We start from the raw sequence: 21,555 nt of genomic DNA, 5'->3' as shown, positions 1-21,555 counted from the left end.
CAAAACAGAGTAGAGGAATGAGAAATAAAAGTAAATCTTAAAACACCTCCCCCCACCCCTCCCATCTTCCCGGGCTCAACTTTACTTCCAAATTCTCTATCTATTCCCCCCACCAGAAGCACAGGGGGACGGGGAGTGGGGGTTGCGGTCAGCTCATAACACGTCTCTGTTGCTCCTTCCTCCTCAGGGGGAGGACTCCTCACATTCTTCCCCTGCTCCAGCGTGGGGTCCCTCTCATGGGAGACAGTCCTTCACGACCTCCAACGTGAGTCTGTCCCACGGGCTACAGTCCTTCACAAACTGCTCCAGCGTGGGTCTCTCCCATGGGGTGCAGACCTTCAGGAGCAGACCGCTCCAGCATGGGGTCCCCCACGGGGGTCACAAGTCCTACCAGCAAACCTGCTCTGGCATGGGCTCCTCTCTCCACGGGTCCACAGGTCCTGCCAGGAGCCTGCTCCAGCGCGGGCTTCCCACAGGCCACAGCCTCCTTCAGGTGCCTCCACCTGCTCTGGCATGGGGTCCTCCACGGGCTGCAGGGGAATCTCTGCTCCGGCGCCTGGAGCACCTCCTCCCCCTCCTTCTGCACTGACCTTGGTGTCTGCAGAGTTTCTTACATCTTCTCACTCCTCTCTCTGGCTGCAAAAGCTGCTGCTTCTTCCCCCCCGCTTCTTAAATATGTTATCCCAGAGGCACTACCACTGTCGCTGATTGGCTTGGCCTTGGCCAGCGGCAGATCCGTCTTGGAACCAGCTGGCATTGGCTCTATCAGACAAAGGAGAAGCTTCTAGCAGCTTCTCGCAGAAGCCACCCCTGTAGCCACCCCCCCCCAAACCTTGCCATGCAAACCCAAAACAATAATTAACATATGAATAGACTGTATTGGTGTTCAATGAGACTGGAAGGCAATGGAATAATACCTGATGACAGCTATGTACGTTACTTTTTTTCATTTCATTGGTGCCATAAAATAATTAAAATTAAATTCTTTACCTCATACATAAAACATTCTGCTGAGATTATGTTGTAAATTATGTAGAGAAAGAATATAATATAAACAATGAGGGTTATGAGAATAGTTTTCTGACAGAGCAGCTCTTTAGTATTTTTTGCACATATATGGATTTGTATTTTCATTTGTTGATATAAATGGAACATAGTTGGAGTCAAAAGCATTCTGGATTTGTATCATGGTAGATGGAACTCTCTCCTGGCCTTTCCCTTTGTCATTTGTAGTTTATTTATTTACAGAAACCTGGTGGAAGAAAATGAAGAAATGTCAGGAATCCCATGCAGACTCTACGAATCTCTGCCAATAACAAGCAACCCCAAGAACTAACCCACTGAAAGCCTCTTCCCCCAGTGAAACACCACCTTCCTCGTCTTTTGCAGTGCTTTGCTCCACATGTAGCCTCTGCCTAACTCGGTGCCATGGCCATGGCTCCATCAGTGCGATGAGCTTGGGCCCCAGCACTGGCAGGGGTGAATGGACTCCCAATGAGCACAGGATGCTGCTTTTGGAGACATTCCTTCTCATAGCAATAGCAAAGCCAAGAGGACACCTCTGTTTGTAGTAGTCATTTGCAACACTACTAGAGTGCAGAAGAACAGTAACTAAGGTCCAAGTGTGCAGGACTCTGAAGAGAAAAATCTGTCTGAAGTGTCTCGTAGCTCAAGCAGAAAACAAAAGATGGCACAAGGACATGGATGGGGCAAAGCAGAGGAACAGAGGGAGAATTAGGGGATGGAGCCTCACACCTCTTTAATCGAGGCACCTACCTTTCCATCCAAGCTAGCCTGTCTGCCCTCCCTCTGGAGATGGAGAGTCTGCTTTAGAGGTGCGTCCCATCCGATGTGAAGAGGGAGGATGCCATGGCCCTGTGCTGTGCACCCCCCCAGGCAGTAGCCTCGCAGCCAGGGCAGTCCTGCAGAACGGGAGCTTGATTTCCATCATGCCCTATGGAGGCATTATAGCAAAAGGCCTTTTTAAGAAGAGATTTGAGGAATGATAATGTAACTATTTCTGGACTGTTTATGTAAACCTCCCTGTAAATCTGCGAGACAGGAAGAGACAAAGCACAAAGCTATCTGCTTGATGATTTAACAAATGGCATTGCCATTCTCAGCTGCCTGTGATCAACACTTCTAGCTCTTATATATTGGCTGTAAAATGAATTTACTACTGCAGTCAGCATTTACAGACATGCTTCGATATATTGTAATTGAAAGAACCTTTTAAAGAATGATTTCCATAGACAATAAAGCTTGCTTTCTATTTCTTTTTTTTATGGAATATTATTTTAGATAACTGAATGTTAAAAATCATTTGTATATTCACAAAACTCCACTTAAGGTAAGGGAGGTTAAAACTGAAATTGCTCATTCTGGGAATGGAGAAGAGACTCATCCCTTAAAATGTTTTAATTTCCCTAAGAAACCAACCTTTTGTTTTGTTTTGTTTTTTTTAAATAATACTGAGCACTAAACAACTTGTTGTTGTTGTTGTCATTACTATTCTTAATTTATTAAAAGAAACCTCTGTTTTAAGACAGAATGGCAATATCATGTCATTACTGCTTTCTCTTGCATCTCTCTCTTCTCACCCAAACATGTTATGGATCAGAAAACTTTTTTGTCATTTATACTGATAATATAACTAATTCACCCATGCATGCTGTACTGGTCTCATTACACATGCCAGTTTATCTCACACATTGCTCAACATGTTGTGGAAAAAAGAGCCTGAAATATCAGAAAGAAAAATTGAAGAGCATATGACTGTGACTGAGCCAAGAGAAGTGGTGCTGAGGTTTACAGATGTAGTTAATACTACTGTGAGCAGTGCTATTGCTGGCAATACTATCAGTTTAAAAAAAAAAAGTCACTGAGTTCCTTGTGTAGGGTTGAGCAACTCACTAAAAATAAATCATCTGCTCCTTTCTACTGCCATGAAATAGAGGAGAAATATAAACGTTGTAGTTAACAGCAAGGCTGACCTTAGAGATTCTGTTGTCCTGGAACTGACAAGATTATAGGGAAAGGAAAGTTTATAGCAGAGATTTTAGAAACAAATACTTTAAGATTTCACTCCACATTAGAAAAAAAAAAAACCACAGAAAAACATTCTTTGTCCTTTGGGACATCTTTCACTACTCTCATATCTTTTCCCATCAAGATTCATCTTTTATAAAATCTCATGCTATGTTTGTACTGCACTGTTGCCAGCTCTCGCTATTTTACCACAAAACTTGGAATAACTGATACTGGAGTAAGGTTGATACCAGAAGATCTCATTTTTCACAAAGCAGCAGCAAAAAATAGGTGCCCAGCCCATGGGTCAGTAGGCAGGATCACTAATCATGCTGGCACCAAAAGACAAATAAAGTAATTAATTATTGTTTTTAAAATCTAATGCTTATTCATCATCTTTGTGATATTATTCATGCACATTGTGAATAGGAGATAGAAAAGTACAAAGCAGACATCTTTTCTCTTTAATCAAAAAGACAACACATAAAAACCAGGCACAATACTTTAAAGGGGGTGCTAGTAAAACTTGATGTATTTCTACTCAAAAAGTACATTTCTACCATCTTTGAATGTACCATCCAGCTATGAGATTCCACAGTTGGCTATTTTGAATTGTATTGAACAGTTTCTATATATTTAAATTCTTGCTTTTAGAAATGAATTAATGAAATTAATGGGTCTTGAGGGAACTGGTGGATGAAGTGGCCAGGCCACTCGCCATCATATTTGAGAAGTCCTGGCAGTCTGGCGAAGTTCCCATCGACTGGAAGAGGGGAACATAACCCCCATTTTTAAGAAGGGAAAAAAGGAAGATGCAGGGAACTACAGGCCGGTCAGTCTCACCTCCGTGCCTGGCAAGATCATGGAGCAGATCCTCCTGGAAACTATGCTCAGGCACGTGGAAAACAAGGAGGTGATTGGTGACAGCCAACACGGCTTCACTAGGGGCAAATCATGCCTGACAAACTTGGTGGTCTTCTATGATGGGGTTACAGCATCTGTGGACAAGGGAAGGGCAACTGATGTCATCTACCTGGACTTGTGCAAGGCATTTGACACTGTCCCGCATGACATCCTTGTCTCTAAATTGGAGAGACATGGATTCAATGGATGGACCACTCGGTGGATAAGGAATTGGCTGGACGGTCACATTCAAAGAGTTGTGGTCAACGGCTCCATGTCCAAGTGGAGAACGGTGATGAGTGGCGTTCCTCAGGGGTTGGTACTGGGACCGACACTAACGTCTTTGTCAGCGACATGGACAGCGGGATTGAGTGCACCCTCAGCAAGGACAGGCTGAGAGAGTTGGGATTGTTCAGCCTGGAGAAAAGGCAGCTCCAGGGAGATCTAATTGCGGCTTAGCAGTACCTGAAGGGGGCCTACAGGAAAGATGGAGAGGGACTGTTTATCAGGGAGTGTAGTGACAGGACAAGGGGTAATGGGTTCAAGCTGAAGGAGGGTCGATTTAGATTACATATTAGAAAGAAATTGTTTACTGTGAGGATGGTGAGGTACTGGAACAGGTTGCCCAGAGAGGTTGTGGATGCCCCCTCCCTGGAAGTGTTTAAGGCCAGGTTGGATGAGGCTTTGGGCAATGTGGTCTAGTGGAGGGTGTCCCTGCCCGCAGCAGGGGGATTGGAACTAGATGATCTTTGAGGTCCCTTCCAACCCTAACCATTCTATGATTCTATGATTCATTCTATGATTGTATGAAATTATTTGCATGTTGAATTAAAACTAAATTTATTTGGAAATTCACAACTGTATTTGGTCTGGCTGAGATGGAGTTAATTTTCCCCGTAGCAGCCCTCATAGTGCTGTGCTGTCTATTGGTATCTAGCAAGGTGCTGATATCACAGCAGTGTTTTGGCTATTACTGAGCAGTGCTGGCACAGCATCAAGGCTGTCTCTCCAACATTTCTCTGCACCTCAGCAGTAGGCTGGGGGTGGGCAAGATCTTGGGAGGGGACACAGCCAGGACAGCTGACCCAAACTGAGCAAAGGGACATTCCATACCGTATGTCCTCTGCTCAGCAATAAGAAGCTGAGAGATAGGAGGAGGAACTGGGGGCATTCATGGGGTTTTTTTACATTTGTCTTCCAGAGTAACCAGTATGCATACTGAAGCCCTGCTTCCCGGGAAGTGGCTGGATGATGAAGCCTGCTGATGGGAAGTAGAGAATAATCTTTTGCTTTTGCATTGTTTCCACATGCAGTCTTTTGCTTTTGCTGTATTAAACTGCCTTTATCTTGACCCACGAGTTTGGGGTTGGTTTTTTTCCATCTTATTTTTCTCCCTTCCCTGTTCTGCTGAGGAGAGGAGTGATAGAGCAGCTTGGTGGGCACCTGGCATCCAGCCAAGGTCAAACCACAACAACCAAATTGGCATTCAGCAGGTGTCTCTAACCTATATTAGCATGCCTGCAAAAGGAAAATATCTATTTTCTTGATACAGCTGAGTCAGGAGTGTACATAACATACCCTGTAAGTTTTAAGAAATTTTGAGAACTACAGCATGAAAGGAGCTCATAACACATTCATACTCAACAGTGGAAGCAAGATCAAACACTCCATGGAATTTAAAAATACATGATATTCCTCTTAAAATTCTTCAATCTGCATCTAGATTTTTGTCATGTTTCAAGCCTTCACTAATGTTACTGTTTTCTGGAAAGTCCAGATTCTTTTAGATGAAGTGGCAGAACTGACCTTCAATAATTTGTTTGTTGGGAAATAATTTGAAAGTATATGAGAGATAATAAATAAAACTGAAATTTCTTTCCCCTTTTCAGCTTTGCTGTGATATATTTTTGGAAAAGATTTACATTCATGACTAAGGATAGTGTCATCAATAATTTACCCTTCAGCAAAACGCATTATGTTATAAAATTAATCACACATCAGATCAGACTATTTTAATTTTAAGACTGAATCATAAAAAAACCCTTTTTAATGAAAGAGATAAAATATTCAGCCATGAGAAGTGCCTTTGCATTTACCCTTAAAGAATTAAGTTATTTCAACAAGCCAATATGAAGCTAAAATACTAAAGTAACTTTTAATATGTTGGAAAATGTGTTAAATTTTATTCCTCTGGTTTCTTCTAATCAAAGGTATAGAGATCAATAAGTTTTGGGGGCTGTATCTCAGAATTTTCATGTATTTAAGATTGACATAATGATATACTTTCTCTGACTCTGAAACTCTCTTGACAGATGAAAAAAGTAATTGTAATTAAAATAACCAAAATATTTGAAATGGAAAGAATGACATAATTTAACAATTAACAGGAAGTCATCCACATTTTCCATTAGTTTGTAGAGAAGTGCTATCTCCTAAAGTCAACATTATAATTTACAAATGATTATATATAGTTAAGAATAAAATTTTTTAATTGCACTATACATTTAACATTTACAAATTTTTTTAATGAAGTAGAAATGGATTACCGCCCTTTTGGCTCTGTAGTAACAAAAGACTTTAATCAATACTTTTATATTTCTATGGTTTAAAGTATCAGTGTCCTGGTTAGGACAGAGTTAATTTTCGCAAGGAGCCAGGACAGGTGAGCCAAGCTGGCCAAGGGGCTATTCCATACCATGTGACATCATGCTCACCATAAAAGGGGGCTAGTTGGGGAGGGGTGGGTTTGGCATGGCTCCGGGATGGTCTGAGTGTCCAGTCGGTGGGATTGGTAAATTGCTTTCTGTTATCACCCATTGTGAATATCTGTTATCAGTACTGTTGTTGATTGTTTCCCTCTCCCTTGCCGTCCCAGTAACCTGTCCTTATCCCAACCCACGAGGCTTTGCCTTTGTTTTTCCATTCTCCTCCCCATCCCGCCAGGGGTGAGGTGAGCCAGTGGCCACGTGGTGCTCAGTTGCCGGCTGGGCCTAAACCACGTCAGTCCTTTTTGGTGCCCAGTGTGGGGCACAGAGGGTTGTGATAACAAGTCTGACCCAAGTGTGTTAAAACAAAGTTGTTATAAGCATATATAATGTTATTGAAACAGTCACTGGTCACAATGATGTTCTGTTTGGTCACATTGTAACCGTGGGACAGTGGCTGTGAGACAGAAACTATAGAATGATTAGTTTGGAATAATTAGTTTGTAACCAAGGTAACAGGTAATGAAGCTAACTGACCATGGCAAGGTAAAATGCTGCTATGTTCCATGTACAGTCCCTACCAAACTGAACAATAGGTTTGGAGATATTAATCTTATGAAGTAAGTTGCTATGGACAGGTGCACCTACAACAAGGATACTGCGCACGCCTGCATGAAGGGGGTCATCCAGCGGACACGGGTGCGAGACCACTGACGACCACCAGAGACCCCTGAGGACCACCGACTCAAATCACTGAGCATGCGTGACGGGGAGGAGAATATGGAAATGGATTCCAAGAAATGATTATCATAGGACTGCCTTTTCTGAGAAAGATGATGAATATGTATGTTTTGATCCTATATAACCTGTGTGTTGGTGATCACCTGGCATGCACGTTGGGTGGAGCTATCCCTCGTGCATCCAGCGCTGCAATAAAGAATGCCCGCCTTTTAACACTACATTGGTGTTACGAGGTTTATTCCCGGGTTTCGGTGACAGTTTTTGGCGACCCAGATGGGACCCTGCTTTTGAACCTCGAGGGATCCGTGGGATTGCAGGACCTCCAGACAGCACCGGGGAATTCTCAGGGAGAACCTCCAATCCCTGGACCGAAGAGCTCTGAGCAAGACCCCTGGGAGAGCTAAAGGCATTCTTATTTGATCTGGATATTTGCTCTTACCACCATGGCGGGACAGGCCCGCACCAAAAGCATGAGTTAGGGTACCCCTGGGAAGCTGTGGGTTAGAGTCCCACTGAAGCTGTGGTTTGGAGTCCCACTGGAGCCTGCTCATAAGGCAAGGTGAAAGCTGCGCAGAGTTGGGCTAGGGAGACGTCTCAGGTAAAAGTCTCTGCTAGGCGAAAGCCTGTGGAGCAGGGCCCACCAGGGAGGGGAAGCCTCCAAGGTTGGGATTTCTGGTGGCAGGAGAAATCCCTGGGATTTCTGGTGGCAGGGGAAATCCCTGAGGGAGCTCTAACACGGGTTGGGATCCCTCTGACTAAGTGCTTGTGATGATAGTGCACAATCACAACCACTGAGTCCCTGGGAGATGGGTACTTTTCTGAGTAAGAAACCAATCCCACGAAAAACACCACTGGGATGTATTTTGGAACATTGGAAAGATCTGGGAAAAATTGATCCTTTGACTCGGAAACAATTGGTTGAATATTGTAATCACTGGTGGCCACTGTATACTTGAGAGAGTGGGGAAAAGTGGCCGGAAAATGGGACATTGCAGTATAACACAGTTTTGCAGTTGATGCTATTTTGTAAGAGGGAAGGTAAATGGAATGAAATGGCCTATGTAGATTTGTTTTTCACACAGCGAAATCATCCGGAATGGCAAAGGCAATGTGAATTGGTTTCATCTAGTTCTGCAGTAATGGCATTAAAGGGGCAGGAATCTGATAAAAATTTGAAAGAAGGTTGCTCAGCTTGTGATATTGGTAAACAGTGTTTTAAATGTGAATTTGAAGATGATGATGTTGAATTATTGGTTGCACCTCGCAGAAGGCTAGGAAATGATCAAGGGGATCAAAATCTGGAGGCTAACAATGCTTCCGCCCCTCCTGTGGAAGGGGAGGCGGAAGGATTCAGCCTGATTGCTGGGAGGACAAGGGGAAGAGGGGGAGGAGATGGATTAACTCCCCTCCAGGCCCCTCTTCGACAGGCGGTTGGCAATGAGGGTCCGGTAATGGTAAAAGTTCCCTTCTCAATAACTGATTTAAGAGCATGGAAAGAAACTGCAGGCACATATCGGGATGATCTTGAAAGAGTTGCCAAAGTAGTTGAAACAATAATCAGAACCCAGAACCCTGATTGGGAGGATTTGCAAGTAATATTGGATACTTTGTTGAAAGACACTGAAAAGAAAATGGTATTGAATATGGCCAGAAAACAAGTAGAGGGAGCCCATGCTAATGGGATTATACAAGGGACAGTGGACCAGAATTTTCCATCCACAAATCCCGAGTGGGACCCTAATCAACCGGGGCCCAGAGGGATGCTGACTAGATATCTGTGGTGGGTTGACCCTGGCTGAGGGCCAGGTGCCCACCAGAGCCGCTCTATCACTCCCCTCATTCACTAGACAGGGGAGAAAAGGTACAATGAAAAAAAACTTACGGGTCGAGATAAGGACAGGGAGAGATCATTCTCTAATTATCATCACGAGCAAAACAGACCGAACTTAGAGAGGGAATTCATCTTATTTATTACTAAGCAAAACAGAGTAGAGGAATGAGAAATAAAACCAAATCTTAAAAACACCTCCCCCCACCCCTCCCATCTTCCCGGGCTCAACTTCACTCCCGGCTTCAACCTCCGCCCCCCTCAGAGGCACAGGGGGACGGGGAGTGGGGGTTACAGTCAGTTCCTCACGCGGTGTTTCTGCCGCTTCTTCATCCTCAGGGGGAGGACTCATCGTTCCCCTGCTCCAGCGTGGGGTCCCTCTCACGGGAGACAGTCCTTCACGACCTTCTCCAACGTGAGTCTCCTCCACGGGGTGCAGACCTTCAGGAGCAAACTGCTCCAGCGTGGGGTCCCCCACGGGGTCACAAGTCCTGTCAGCAAACCTGCTCTGGCATGGGCTCCTCTCTCCACAGATCCACAGGTCCTGCCAGGAGCTTGCTCCAGCCTGTGCTTCCCACGGGGTCACAGCCTCCTTCAGGTGTCTCCACCTGCTCCGGCATGGGGTCCTCCACGGGATGCAGGTGGAATCTCTACACCCCCTCATCCTCCCTCCATAGGCTGCAGGGGGACATCCTGCTTCACCATGGTCTTCACCACGGGCTGCAGGGGAATCTTGCTCCGGCGCCTGGAGCACCTCCTCCCCCTCCTTCTTCACTGACCTTGGTGTCTGCAGATGTTCTTACATCTTCTCACTCCTCTCTCTGGCTGCAAAAGCGCTCTCTAACTGTTTTTTTCCTTCTTAAATATGTTATCACAGAGGCGCTGATTGGCTTGGCCTTGGCCAGCGGCGGGTCCGTCTTGGAGCCGGCTGGCATTGGCTCTGTCAGACACAGGGGAAGCTTCTAACAGCTTCTCACAGAAGCCACCCCGTAGCCCCCCCGCTACCAAAACCTTGCCACGCAAAACCAGCACAATATCAGAAGTGGATTTTGTTTGGTGTTAGACATGCAATGACAAAAGCAATTAACTGGTCTAAACTCTATGAAGTGAGACAAGAATTAAATGAGTCCCCTTCAGCCTTTATGGAAAGACTAAAGGTGACTGCTATAAAATACACTAATTTGGACCCAGAAAAACCGGAGGAAGCTATACAATTGGCCTCTATATTTATGGGACAATCGGCCCCAGACATCAGGAAAAAGCTCCAGAAACTGGAAGGGGCAGAGTCCAGGGACTTAGGCAAAATGCTTGAAATAGCCTGGACTGTGTATAACAACAGAGAAAAGGAAAAAGAATTCAGACAAATGTGAAGGGATGGGAGAATTCTGGCCATTTTGACCGAGAATAATAAGGGAGGCATGGGAAGGGGACGAGGGTTGAATATTGGCGATCGGGGATTTGGAAAGAGAAGGGTGGTCTCCAGGTTGGCGGAAGATCAATGTGCCGTTTGCAAGGAACGTGGGCATTGGAGAAAAGACTGCCCTAAAGCTGGAGGATTAGATCCAACACTCCAGGCTGTTAAACTGATGACTTTGGATAATGAATCATGAAGGGGACCGGGGGAATCAACCCTAGCTGAGCCCCTGGTTATATTAAGGCTAGGGAATGAAGAAATGGAGTTTTCAGTAGATACGGGGGCTACATATTCGGTATTGAATACATGTAAAGCAAAACTCAGCCATAAATCAGCAGAGGTTGTTGGTGCGACTAGGCGAAAAAAGAACTGGCCTTTCTTGAAACCATTAAAATTTAAGCTGGGAAAACAGTGGGTAACTCACCAGTTTTTGTACATGCTTGAATGTCCATTGCCTTTATTGGGATGAGATTTATTAAGCAAATTAGATGCACAAATAATTTTTAAAGATGGAGAAATCAGATTACTAATACCAGAATCAAAAGCCATAGAGGCGAGAGTGTTTATGTTACAGGATTCCTCCAAGGAGGAACAGATTCCAGAAGTGGTGGACAATGCAGTTACCCCTTTGGTATGGACAAGTGAAGTTCCAGGACGATCCAAACTGGCAGAACCAGTAAAGGTGATTTTAAAACCTGGAGCCAAGCTGGTAAAACAAAAACAGTATCCTGTTAAGTGGGGGGCTCGAAAGGGATTAGAGGAATTAATCACAAAATTTTTAGAATATGGGCTGTTAGTAGAATGTGCATCAGAATACAATACCCCTATATTACCAGTAAGGAAATCAGGAGGCAAGGAATACCGATTAGTTCAGGACCTGAGGGCCATGAATCAGATAGTTCAAGATATACACCCAGTAGTGGCCAATCCATACACTTTACTGACATCTTTGAAGGAGGAACATAAATGGTTTACTGTACTGGATTTAAAGGATGCCTTCTTTTGCATACCTCTGGATACAGAAAGCCAAAGCATATTTGCTTTTGAGTGGGAAAGTCCTGCCGCAGGACGAAAGACGCAGCTAACGTGGACTGTACTTCCGCAAGGATTTAAAAATAGCCCCAGAATATTTGGAAATCAATTGGCAAAAGAGTTAGAAATGTGGAAGAAACAGAATCAAGGAGAAGGTATATTATTACAGTATGTGGATGACATCCTGATAGCAGGAGAAAGCAAAGAAACATGTTTTGAAATGACTATCAGTTTATTGAATTTCCTGGGCCAAGGAAGATACAGAGTTTCCAGAAACAAGGCCCAGATAGGGAAAGAAGCAGTGATTTATTTGGGATTTGAGATATCTCAAGGACAGAGACAATTGGGAAACGAAAGAAAAGAAGCCATTTGTCAGATCCCTGAACCTAACAGTCCAAAGGAACTGAGAGCCTTTTTGGGAATGATTGGATGGTGCCGACTCTGGATTCTAAATTATGGACTGTATGTGAAACCCCTATATGAAGCCCTGAAAGAATCTAAAGACCAATACCTGACTTGGACACCTGAATGCCACAAATCATTTAAAGAACTCAAAAAGGCATTGATGACGGCCCCTGCACTGGGTCTACCTGATCTAACCAAACCTTTTGAGCTGTTTGTACACGAAAGGCAACATCTGGCCCTTGGAGTGCTGGCGCAACGGCTGGGATCTTGGAAGCGACCGGTGGGGTACTTCTCCAAACAACTTGACACCGTGAGTAAAGGATGGCCGGGATGTTTGCGTGCCGTGGCAGCAACGGTGCTGCTGATTCAGGAAGCTCGAAAATTGACTATGGGCCAAAAGATAGTGGTATATGTACCGCACATGGTAATAACTGTCTTAGAACAAAAGGGGGGTCACTGGCTATCCCCTAGCAGAATGTTGAAATACCAGGTTGTCCTATTGGAACAAGATGATGTGGAATTAAAAACCACAGCAATTGTAAATCCGGCAATGTTCCTGTCAACAGAAAATCCTACCGAGAAATTGGAACATGGTTGCCTGCTAACCATTGAACAAGTTTATTCCAGCAGACCAGATCTGAAGGACGAACCTTTGAAGGATCCTGATCTGGAGCTGTTTACGGATGGAAGCAGTTTTGTGCAAGAAGGAAGGCGAATGGCCGGGTTGCGGTTGTCACCACCGACAAGGTATTGGAGTCAGGGACACTACCTGCAAATACATCAGGGCAGAAAGCATAACTGGTGGCGCTAAAGCAGGCTTTACAGATGGCAGAAGGGAAAAGGGTAAACATATGGACAGATTCCAAATATGCATTTGGTGTGATCCATGCTCATGGAGCCATCTGGAAAGAAAGAGGACTGTTATCAGCCCAAGGATCACCAATAAGGCATAAGGAGGAAGTTCTTCAACTCCTGCAAGATGTGCAGAAACTGAAGGAAGTGGCCGTAATGCATTGCAAGGCTCATCAATTTGGTCAGACGGCTGTAAATGTAGGTAATCGGTTGGCGGATAAAGCTGCAAAGGAGGCTGCAGAACAAGGTGTCCTTGCACTAGTACCAGTAAAACAGATGAAAATTCCAAATTTAAAAGCAAGATACAGTAAACTAGATGAACAGTTGGCAGAGCACTTAAAGGCATCTCAGAATACGGAAGGATGGTGGGTAACACGAGAAAATCAGGTACTAGTAACTCCACAAGTTATGTTAGAACTTGCAAAAGAGAAACATGAGCAGACACATTGGGGTGTAAATTCTATGGTTACAAGTTTAAGAACATCTGTAATGTGTCTAGAATAGGAAAATATGAGTGGAAGTATTGAAAAAAATTATTATTTCAAAACTTCCAAAGGGGGGAAATGTAACCGTGGGATAGGGGCGTGAAACAGAAACTATAGAATCAGGTTGAGATAATTAGTTTGTAACCAAGGTAATAGGTAATGAAGCTAACTGACCATGGCAAGGTACAATGCTGCTATGTTCCATGTACAGTCCCTACCCAACTGGACAATAGGTTTGGGAATATTAATCTTATGAAGTAAATTGTTATGGACAGGTGCACCCACAGCAAGGGTACTGCGCATGCCCACAAGAAGAGGGTCATCCAGCGGACACAGGTGCGAGACCACTGACGACCACCAGAGACCCTTGAGGACCACCAACTCAAATCACTGAGCATGCGTGACGGGGAGGAGAATATGGAAATGGATTCCAAGAAATGATTATCATAGGACTGCCCTTTCTGAGAAAAATGATGAATATGTATATTTTGATTCTATATAACCTGTGTGTTGGTGATCACCTGGCATGCACGTTGGGTGGAGCTATCCCCCGTGCATCCAGCGCTGCAATAAAGAATGCCCGCCTTTTAACACTACATTGGTGTTACGAGGTTTGTTCCCGGGTTTCGGTGACAGTTGCTCACCAGCCATTTGGGGAAATGGGGATAGCAGTCCATGGCCAACTTTCTAAACCTAATGGTCCACCACAAACCCAACACTTAGTAAGATTAAAAGCATTAGCTACTTGTTGGCCTAAAGCAACAAATTCATTTTGCCATAACAATTTTGGGGAGGGGGGAGCACTGAAGCTTCCCCTGATATTAAAGATGGTGATAATGGCCGGCCAAAACACCGTTTGCGATAGTACACTACACATCCTATAAAGATTAACAAAACAATCCCTGACAAAACTCCACAGGTGATCAGCAACTTCAAGCGTTCATGAATTCCTTCAGACAGGCTCCAGAACCTTCACCTGAAAGAGAAAATAAAACAAACTTGGTTCCCTTCCAGGAGCTGGAAGAGAGTTGTGGTTAGAAGGATGGAATAATCCACCTTGTGTTAATCTTGTGTTCCTTCCCGTGGGCATCTTTTGCTTTCCAGGCAAACATTCATTGGGGTTTCCAGTAGCAGGGGTACGGCCCCCACAGTGGGGAGTTCAACCAAAATGGGCTGGCCCGGAAAGTGTGACGGATTCTTGGGATAATCAGAGCCGCATGGGGCTGGCATAATGGTTGGGGCCTTCGGACAAAATGCTGTGATTTTTGGACATCCATTTATTCCCCAACAACTGTTGACACCAGTAACTGCATCCCATAGTCGTTGGGCCCATCCAGGCTTATGCGGCTTAAGAAAGCACTTCAACAAACCATTAGTTCTTTCTACGGTTCCATTTGCCTGTGGATAATACGGAGTATCATGTACCCATGAGACTCCTTCCCGAATTGCCTGCTCCTGGACTATTTTAGCAGTAAAGTGAGAACCATTATCTGACTGAATTGACCGTGGTTTGGGGAAGGTGCCAAACCACTCTTTCAACGCCTTCACCGTGTTTTCTCCAGTAGCTCTGGCAAATGCTTCGGCTTGGACTAACCCTGACACTACCTCTACTCCAACCAACACATAATGCTTTCCTTCCGACTTTCAGAAAGGACCAATGTAGTCTACTTGCCAGGTTTCCCACAGCCCTTTCCCCTTCCCTCAAGCGTCGGGGATCGTCTTCCAGGGGGTGTCTTTCTAAGCAGGTATGACGTTGTTCGCAAGCAGACATACAAGTCTTACATTCCTCCCTAGTAACTGGCCAACCTTGAGCTTGGGCCTCACAGTAGAGGTCTTTGATCCCTGAATGTTTCCTCTTCACATGCAACCATTCCAACAATAACTTCCAGTCTTCTGCTATTTGGGTGTTCTGAAGGGGAGCTAATTAGGCTAAGTCGTCAGCTTTGCCATTCCATTGGCTAACAGGGGTATTATCCTGTTGATGGGAAGCCACCCAGGCTACCGCAAACTTTCCTTGTCTAGCAGTGATCAAGATACCCTGCCACTTTTCTTTCTGCCATACAGGTATCCTGTTGAGTTCCCACTTGTTTTGTTCCCAGAATGGAAGCCATTCAGTACAGCCTTTAAATACAGCATAGGAGTCAGTATAGATATAGACAGGAGAGGTAGATTGGGCTTCATGTTGGAATACACTCCATAATGCAACTAATTCCCCTGCTTGAGCACTGCCTTCCCCTTCAGTGATTATTTGTTTATCCGCGTCTATGCAGAGCGCTACAGCTCGATATTTCCAAGTTTTTCCTTCTCGCTTAGAGGAAGCATCAGTAAACCAAGCATTCTGCAACTGCTCAGAAAACGGAGGGGCCACTTGTATTACAGGAGGAAGTTCAGGTGTTTCTCTATCTGGGTCCACCTCTTCTTGGATGGTTAACCTCTTTGTGGCTCCCTCAGACACTGTAAAAATGTCACACTAATGTTCTATCTGAGCATACCATTTCCGCACAGAGGGTCTCTGAGCCACCCCGTCAGGGGGTGGAGTTCCTGCTAAAACCTTTTTGATTACCTTAAAGGGGCCTCTAAGCACTATTGGCTGTTGCTGAATGGTCCGTTCAGCCTCTCTCAAAGCTAAACTGACTACAAACAAGCCCTTTTCCAGGTTGTATATCTTTTTTCGGCATATTTAAAACTACAGGAGTAGAACCGCATGAAATTCAACAAGGCCAAGTGCAAGGTCCTGCACGTGGGTCAGCGCAGTCCCAAGCACAGCTACAGGCTGGAAGAGGAATGGATTGAGAGCAGCCCCGACGAGAAGGACTTGGGGGTATTGATTGATGAGAAGCTCAACATGAGCCGGCAGTGTGCGCTTGCAGCCCAGAAAGCCAACCGTGTCCTGGGCTGCATCAAAGGAAGTGGCACCAGCAGGTCGAGGGAGGTGATCCTGCCCCTCTACTCCGCTCTTGTGAGACCCCACCTGGAGTACTGCATCCAGCTCTGGGGGGCCCCAGTACAGGAGAGACATGGAGCTGTTGGAGCGAGTCCAGAGGAGGGCCACGAAGCTGATCAGAGGGCTGGAGCACCTCTCCTATGAGGACAGGCTGAGAGAGTTGGGATTGTTCAGCCTGGAGAAAAGAAGGCTCCGGGGAGATCTAATTGTGGCCTTCCAGTACCTGAAGGGGGCCTACAGGCAAGATGGTGAGGGACTGTTTATGAGGGAGTGTAGTGACAGGACAAGGGGTAATGGGCTTAAGCTGAAGGCGGGTCGATTTAGATTAGATGTTAGAAAGAAATTCTTTACTGTGAGGGTGGTGAGGCACTGGAACAGGTTGCCCAGAGAGGTTGTGGAGGCCTCATCTCTCGAAGTGTTTAAGACTAGGTTGGATGCAGCTTTGGGCAATGTGGTCTAGTGGAGGGTGTCCCTGCCCGCAGCAGGGGGGTTGGAACTAGATGATCTTTGAGGTCCCTTCCAACCCTAACCATTCTATGATTCTATGATTCTAGAACCCAATAGGCCGAGTGGGTGGGAATCACGATACCTTGTCCTTTTAAGTCCTCTAATACAGGTGTTACTCCCTCTCTGGCCCCCAAAGGTATTGGATAAGGTTTAACATTTGTAAGCTTCGAAGGGGAAAGTAGCGGCACGGCTTGTAGCAGCCGAATATCTACAGTGGGGGAGCCAAATGACCACTCTCTCCCTTTATTATCAATCCAGGTCTTCCCTTTCAGAACGTCAAGTCCCAAGAGGTTGAAGGGAAACTTTCCCACTACCATAGCCACTGTAGCGGCACTATCTTCTCCCGGCAGATGTAGGCTGACCATTGCCAATGCCTGTGGTTGAACATTGCCAAATGCATCTGCCACAGTGTTTGCTTGGAGGATGTAACTCCGCAATTAGTAGCATCTTTCATTTTAATAGCTGAAATTTGCCAAGAAGCATCTTTGAAATGGCCACAGGCTTTGCCATTAGCTCTGTTAAGAATAAGAATCCAACCAAGGTCTAAAGATGGTGTAAGTCCATATGAAATATTATATGGCAAACCCTACCAAACTCCCTTAATCCCAGGGGACATGAGGGTAACAGGGGAAACAGATTTGAAAACATATCTGATTTCTTTAGGAAAGACCCTCGAAGCACTCAGAAGATATATTGTGCTGACCAGACCGCTTGCTCTTGATACCCCTGTACATCCATACCAGCCGGGTGACTTTGTGTATATAAGAACATGGAGTTCTGAACCACTCCAAGAAAAGTGGAAGGGACCCTCTCAGGTACTGTTGACAACTTATACCACAGTTAAGGTAGAAGGAGTGGAGCCGTGGATTCATTATACTCGAGTAAAGAAGGCACCGTCAGAGCAGTGGACATCTACGCAAGAGGAACCTTTGAAACTCAGACTGTGTAGAAAATTTGACAGGGAACTGGAAAGCTAAAAGAACTGGTTCTCAAAAACGGAAAATTTATAAAGGGTTTGCATGTTATGTGTTGAATTATGAATATTATGAATTGTTTGATTAGGCTGATAACACTTTTTTGTATTTTATCACTAATCTGTAGCCAAAGAAATATAGAATGGCCATGGTCCCAAGCTATTATGGGACCATACCCCAAAGACCGTTCCCCAAATTTAGCCACTGTGGTAATGCATGAATCTGAAGTTTACCACCCACCTGAGTGGGAATGGGACAGAAAGGACTGGGTCCGTGTCTTGACAGGAACAATTGGAGAAAAAATCCAAGTAGGATGCAGAAAGATGGAAGGATCTCTTCATGAGAAAGCTTCTTCAATTACCATCACCGGAAATCTATTAGACCCTAGTTCTAATCTTACAATGAGACTCTGTCCCACCACAGAATGGAAATGTAACAAACAAGATTCTCTCATTAAGTGTTGCCGCCAGCAGAATGTCGGTAATTACTCCTTAGACCCTAGTACCAATAATGTTGAAATCACCAAACTCTGTATTAAGGAACAAGGAGATTGTTGGCACAATTTTACTTTGACTAAGCCAGTTTATGTGGTGTGCAATTGGCGACCTAATCCATTGACAGGAGGATTATTAGGCCTTACATTTAAATTCAAGATAAATGTTGTAACTAAACCCCCAGTGATGCTTGTTGCAGTAGTCACGCACGCTGGCACAGATACCCTTTTTACGTTAACTAGTAAAAGTGAAGTCACCCCCTCTTTTATGGTACCACAAGGGAATGACATCACAATAAGATGCAGATTAATCACTGAATCTCGCATTGAACCTATAAACACTTATGAAAATGGACCACATGGCCCTATTTTGTGTAAAGATCAAAATTTAGACTGTTGGTTAAATTTGACTGCCGTACAATACTCCCGTAAAGTAATATGTGGTAAAAATAACACCAAATACTGGGGAGAACTCAAAATAGACGTTATAATACCTACTACCCAATCAATTGTTGCGCTTAACCCGAAAATCTTTGAAATTGGACCATATGTGATCAGAAATACAGGCTTGCAACAAATGTTGTTTAACCCGGCATGGTCTCTCAAACAAGTTGAATTGTCAATGCAAAACAATGTTTCAGATATTCAACCAGCTTATTCACCTTTCTTAAAAATCTCATATGAGGGGTGGACAACCTGGCTACAAAAACGAACTCTTACTATGAAAAGAACACGGAGAGACTTGACCGGTGTTTTGGGAACAGGATTGGGAGTTTTAAATAGCATTGATTCAGAAGTAATAATGAACAAATTGGCTGCCTCAATTAGTGATTTGGCTAGAATACAACAACCTTTACGATCTTCTTTATTGGCTTTAGGAACTAACCAGTGGCTGTTGTCAAATATATTACCCACATGGGAAAGAATAAATGTAAGGGACCACGAGTTAATTACGGACGCACTTGGGGTGATCCAAAATAACCTCTCCTTGGCTCTCAGTTGTATCCAGGCTCAATTATGGATGCAGTCGGTAGCTGCCTCAATTATAAGAGAAGGCGAAGAAGGCACTCTCCCTACTGAAATTAGGAAAATAATTTGGGACAGTGCTACTGATTTTGAGAAAGAACTCCAGTCCTGGTGGAGCCTGGTAAACTTTACTTATGATCCCGTTACAAACACAGCTACAACTTTTGTGCTCACTATATCTAATGCTACTAAATACTCAATTTATCCCATTATTGCATTAGGGATAAACCACAACGGAACTATACTCTATCCTTCCGAGCATAGAGTATGGGCCCGAAGGATGAATGAAAAATGGCAAACTGTTAATCTGGAATCTTGCATCGTGCGGGAACAACAAGGATTTGTCTGTGAAGGTAATGCAATTGAGGCACAAGATATTTGTCTGGATACTGAACAAAATATTTGCCATTTTGAGGTTCATCCTAACGAAAACCCTGAAACCATACTTATATATATTGGCAAGGGCTGTGTATGCTTGAGAACTGTTTGTGATTTTTTATATGTAGATGAGGTAGTGGTAGAGATTAAAAATCATTCAAATTTTTGTGTTTGTAATTTTACTAAGATTGATGGATGTGACTTTTCTTATTCGACCTCGGTCACATCGCACCAACTTTTGCAGTCTAATTACATGTTGATTCATGAATTATTACCTATCCCCATTGGAATGAATCTCACTTTAGTAAAACAGTTATTACGACGCAAGGATTTGATTGAAATTCTGGAAAAAACTAAGGAAAACGGACAGAAAACCCTAATAACTGTTCATCACAATGTGAAAGAAATACATCGAGTTTTTGAAAGAGTGCAGAGAGATGCAGAACTTAAATGGTGGGACACACTTTTCGGATGGTCGCCTACTGCTACAGGCATCCTAAACGAGTTGTGTCACCCCATCATGATTCTCTTAATATTGGTTTTGATCAGTATGACCTTGTCAGTAATATTGTATGTCATAACTTGGAAAATGATGAATTGGTTAACATATCTGAAAAAACAAATTACTCGTGAAACTTCTCTCACTCATATGATCATCCAAGCTGTTGCAAAACAGCAAAATAGACAAACAATCCCAGAGTTTCCTCCAACACATAGAAAATAATTAGTATAGTGGAAGTATTGAAAAAAATTATTATTTCAAAACTTCCAAAGGGGGGAAATGTAACCATAGGATTGGGGCCGTGAAATAGAAACTATAGAATCAGGTTGAGGTAATTAGTTTATAACCAAGGTAATAGGTAATGAAGCTAACTAACCGTGGCAAGTGGCAAGGTGACCGTGGCAAGATACAATGCTGCTATGTTCCATGTACAGTCCCTACCAAACTGAACAATAGGTTTGGAGATATTAATCTTATGAAGTAAGTTGCTATGGACAGGTGCACCTACAACAAGGATACTGCACATGCCTGCATGAAGGGGGTCATCCAGCGGACACGGGTGCAAGACCACTGACGACCACCAGAGACCCCTGAGGACCACCGACTCAAATCACTGAGCATGCGTGACGGGGCGGAGAATATGGAAATGAATTCTAAGAAATGATTATCATAGGACTGCCTTTTCTGAGAAAGATGATGAATATGTATATTTTGATTCTATATAACCTGTATGTTGGTGATCACCTGGCATGCACGTTGGGTGGAGCTATCCCTCGTGCATCCAGCGCTGCAATAAAGAATGCCTGCCTTTTAACACTACATTGGTGTTACGAGGTTTGTTCCCGGATTTCGGTGACAATAGGGATGGGGAAGGTGCCAGATGGATTTCCCCTACATCTTGCTGTACAGTGCTTCACCTTGCTTGTTTGCAAATTCACCAAATAATTCATGCCAAACAACCATTTAGACAATATTTTCTTTATTTCTTTGAAACCCTATGGTACATCTGCATCTGCCTAATATAAATGAATAATCCTTGATATCATTCCTAAACCATTTTTTACAGTTGAATTGGAAAGGGGGGTGGAGGTGGAATTAATCATCTATAAAAATGGAAACCCCCAAACAGCCACGGATTCTGCGTATTTATTGCTTCAAATTAAACAAATGTCCCCCCACCCAACCCCCTCCCTCGTGATTGGAATTAGGACAAACGGGAATTTCTCAGAACCAAAATTCCATGCAAAAGTATTTGGGGTTTAGAGCCTAGATTAATTTTTTCAAGGGCTACATCAGTCATAACTCATATGTCTCAATCCATCCTTCATTAGACAAGAAG

General features: G+C 44.0%; 1 protein-coding gene and 1 long non-coding RNA gene across 2 annotated transcripts in view; both read left to right on the top strand.

The window, feature by feature from the left end:
- LOC142599235 (uncharacterized) overlaps positions 1-21,555 on the top strand; it is a 911,312-nt gene that overhangs the window by 69,925 nt on the left and 819,832 nt on the right. The gene's annotated exons all lie outside the window — the stretch shown is intronic.
- LOC142599157 (uncharacterized) lies at positions 17,338-20,438 on the top strand. The gene has a single exon (XM_075738899.1). The coding sequence runs from the start codon at positions 17,880-17,882 to the stop codon at positions 20,436-20,438; it is 2,559 nt and encodes an 852-aa protein (XP_075595014.1). The 5' UTR covers positions 17,338-17,879.

The sequence above is a fragment of the Balearica regulorum genome, chromosome W, assembly GCF_011004875.1.
Source record: "Balearica regulorum gibbericeps isolate bBalReg1 chromosome W, bBalReg1.pri, whole genome shotgun sequence".
In the NCBI taxonomy this organism is placed as follows: Eukaryota; Metazoa; Chordata; class Aves; order Gruiformes; family Gruidae; genus Balearica; species Balearica regulorum.
This window is presented reverse-complemented; position numbering and strand designations above follow the sequence as displayed.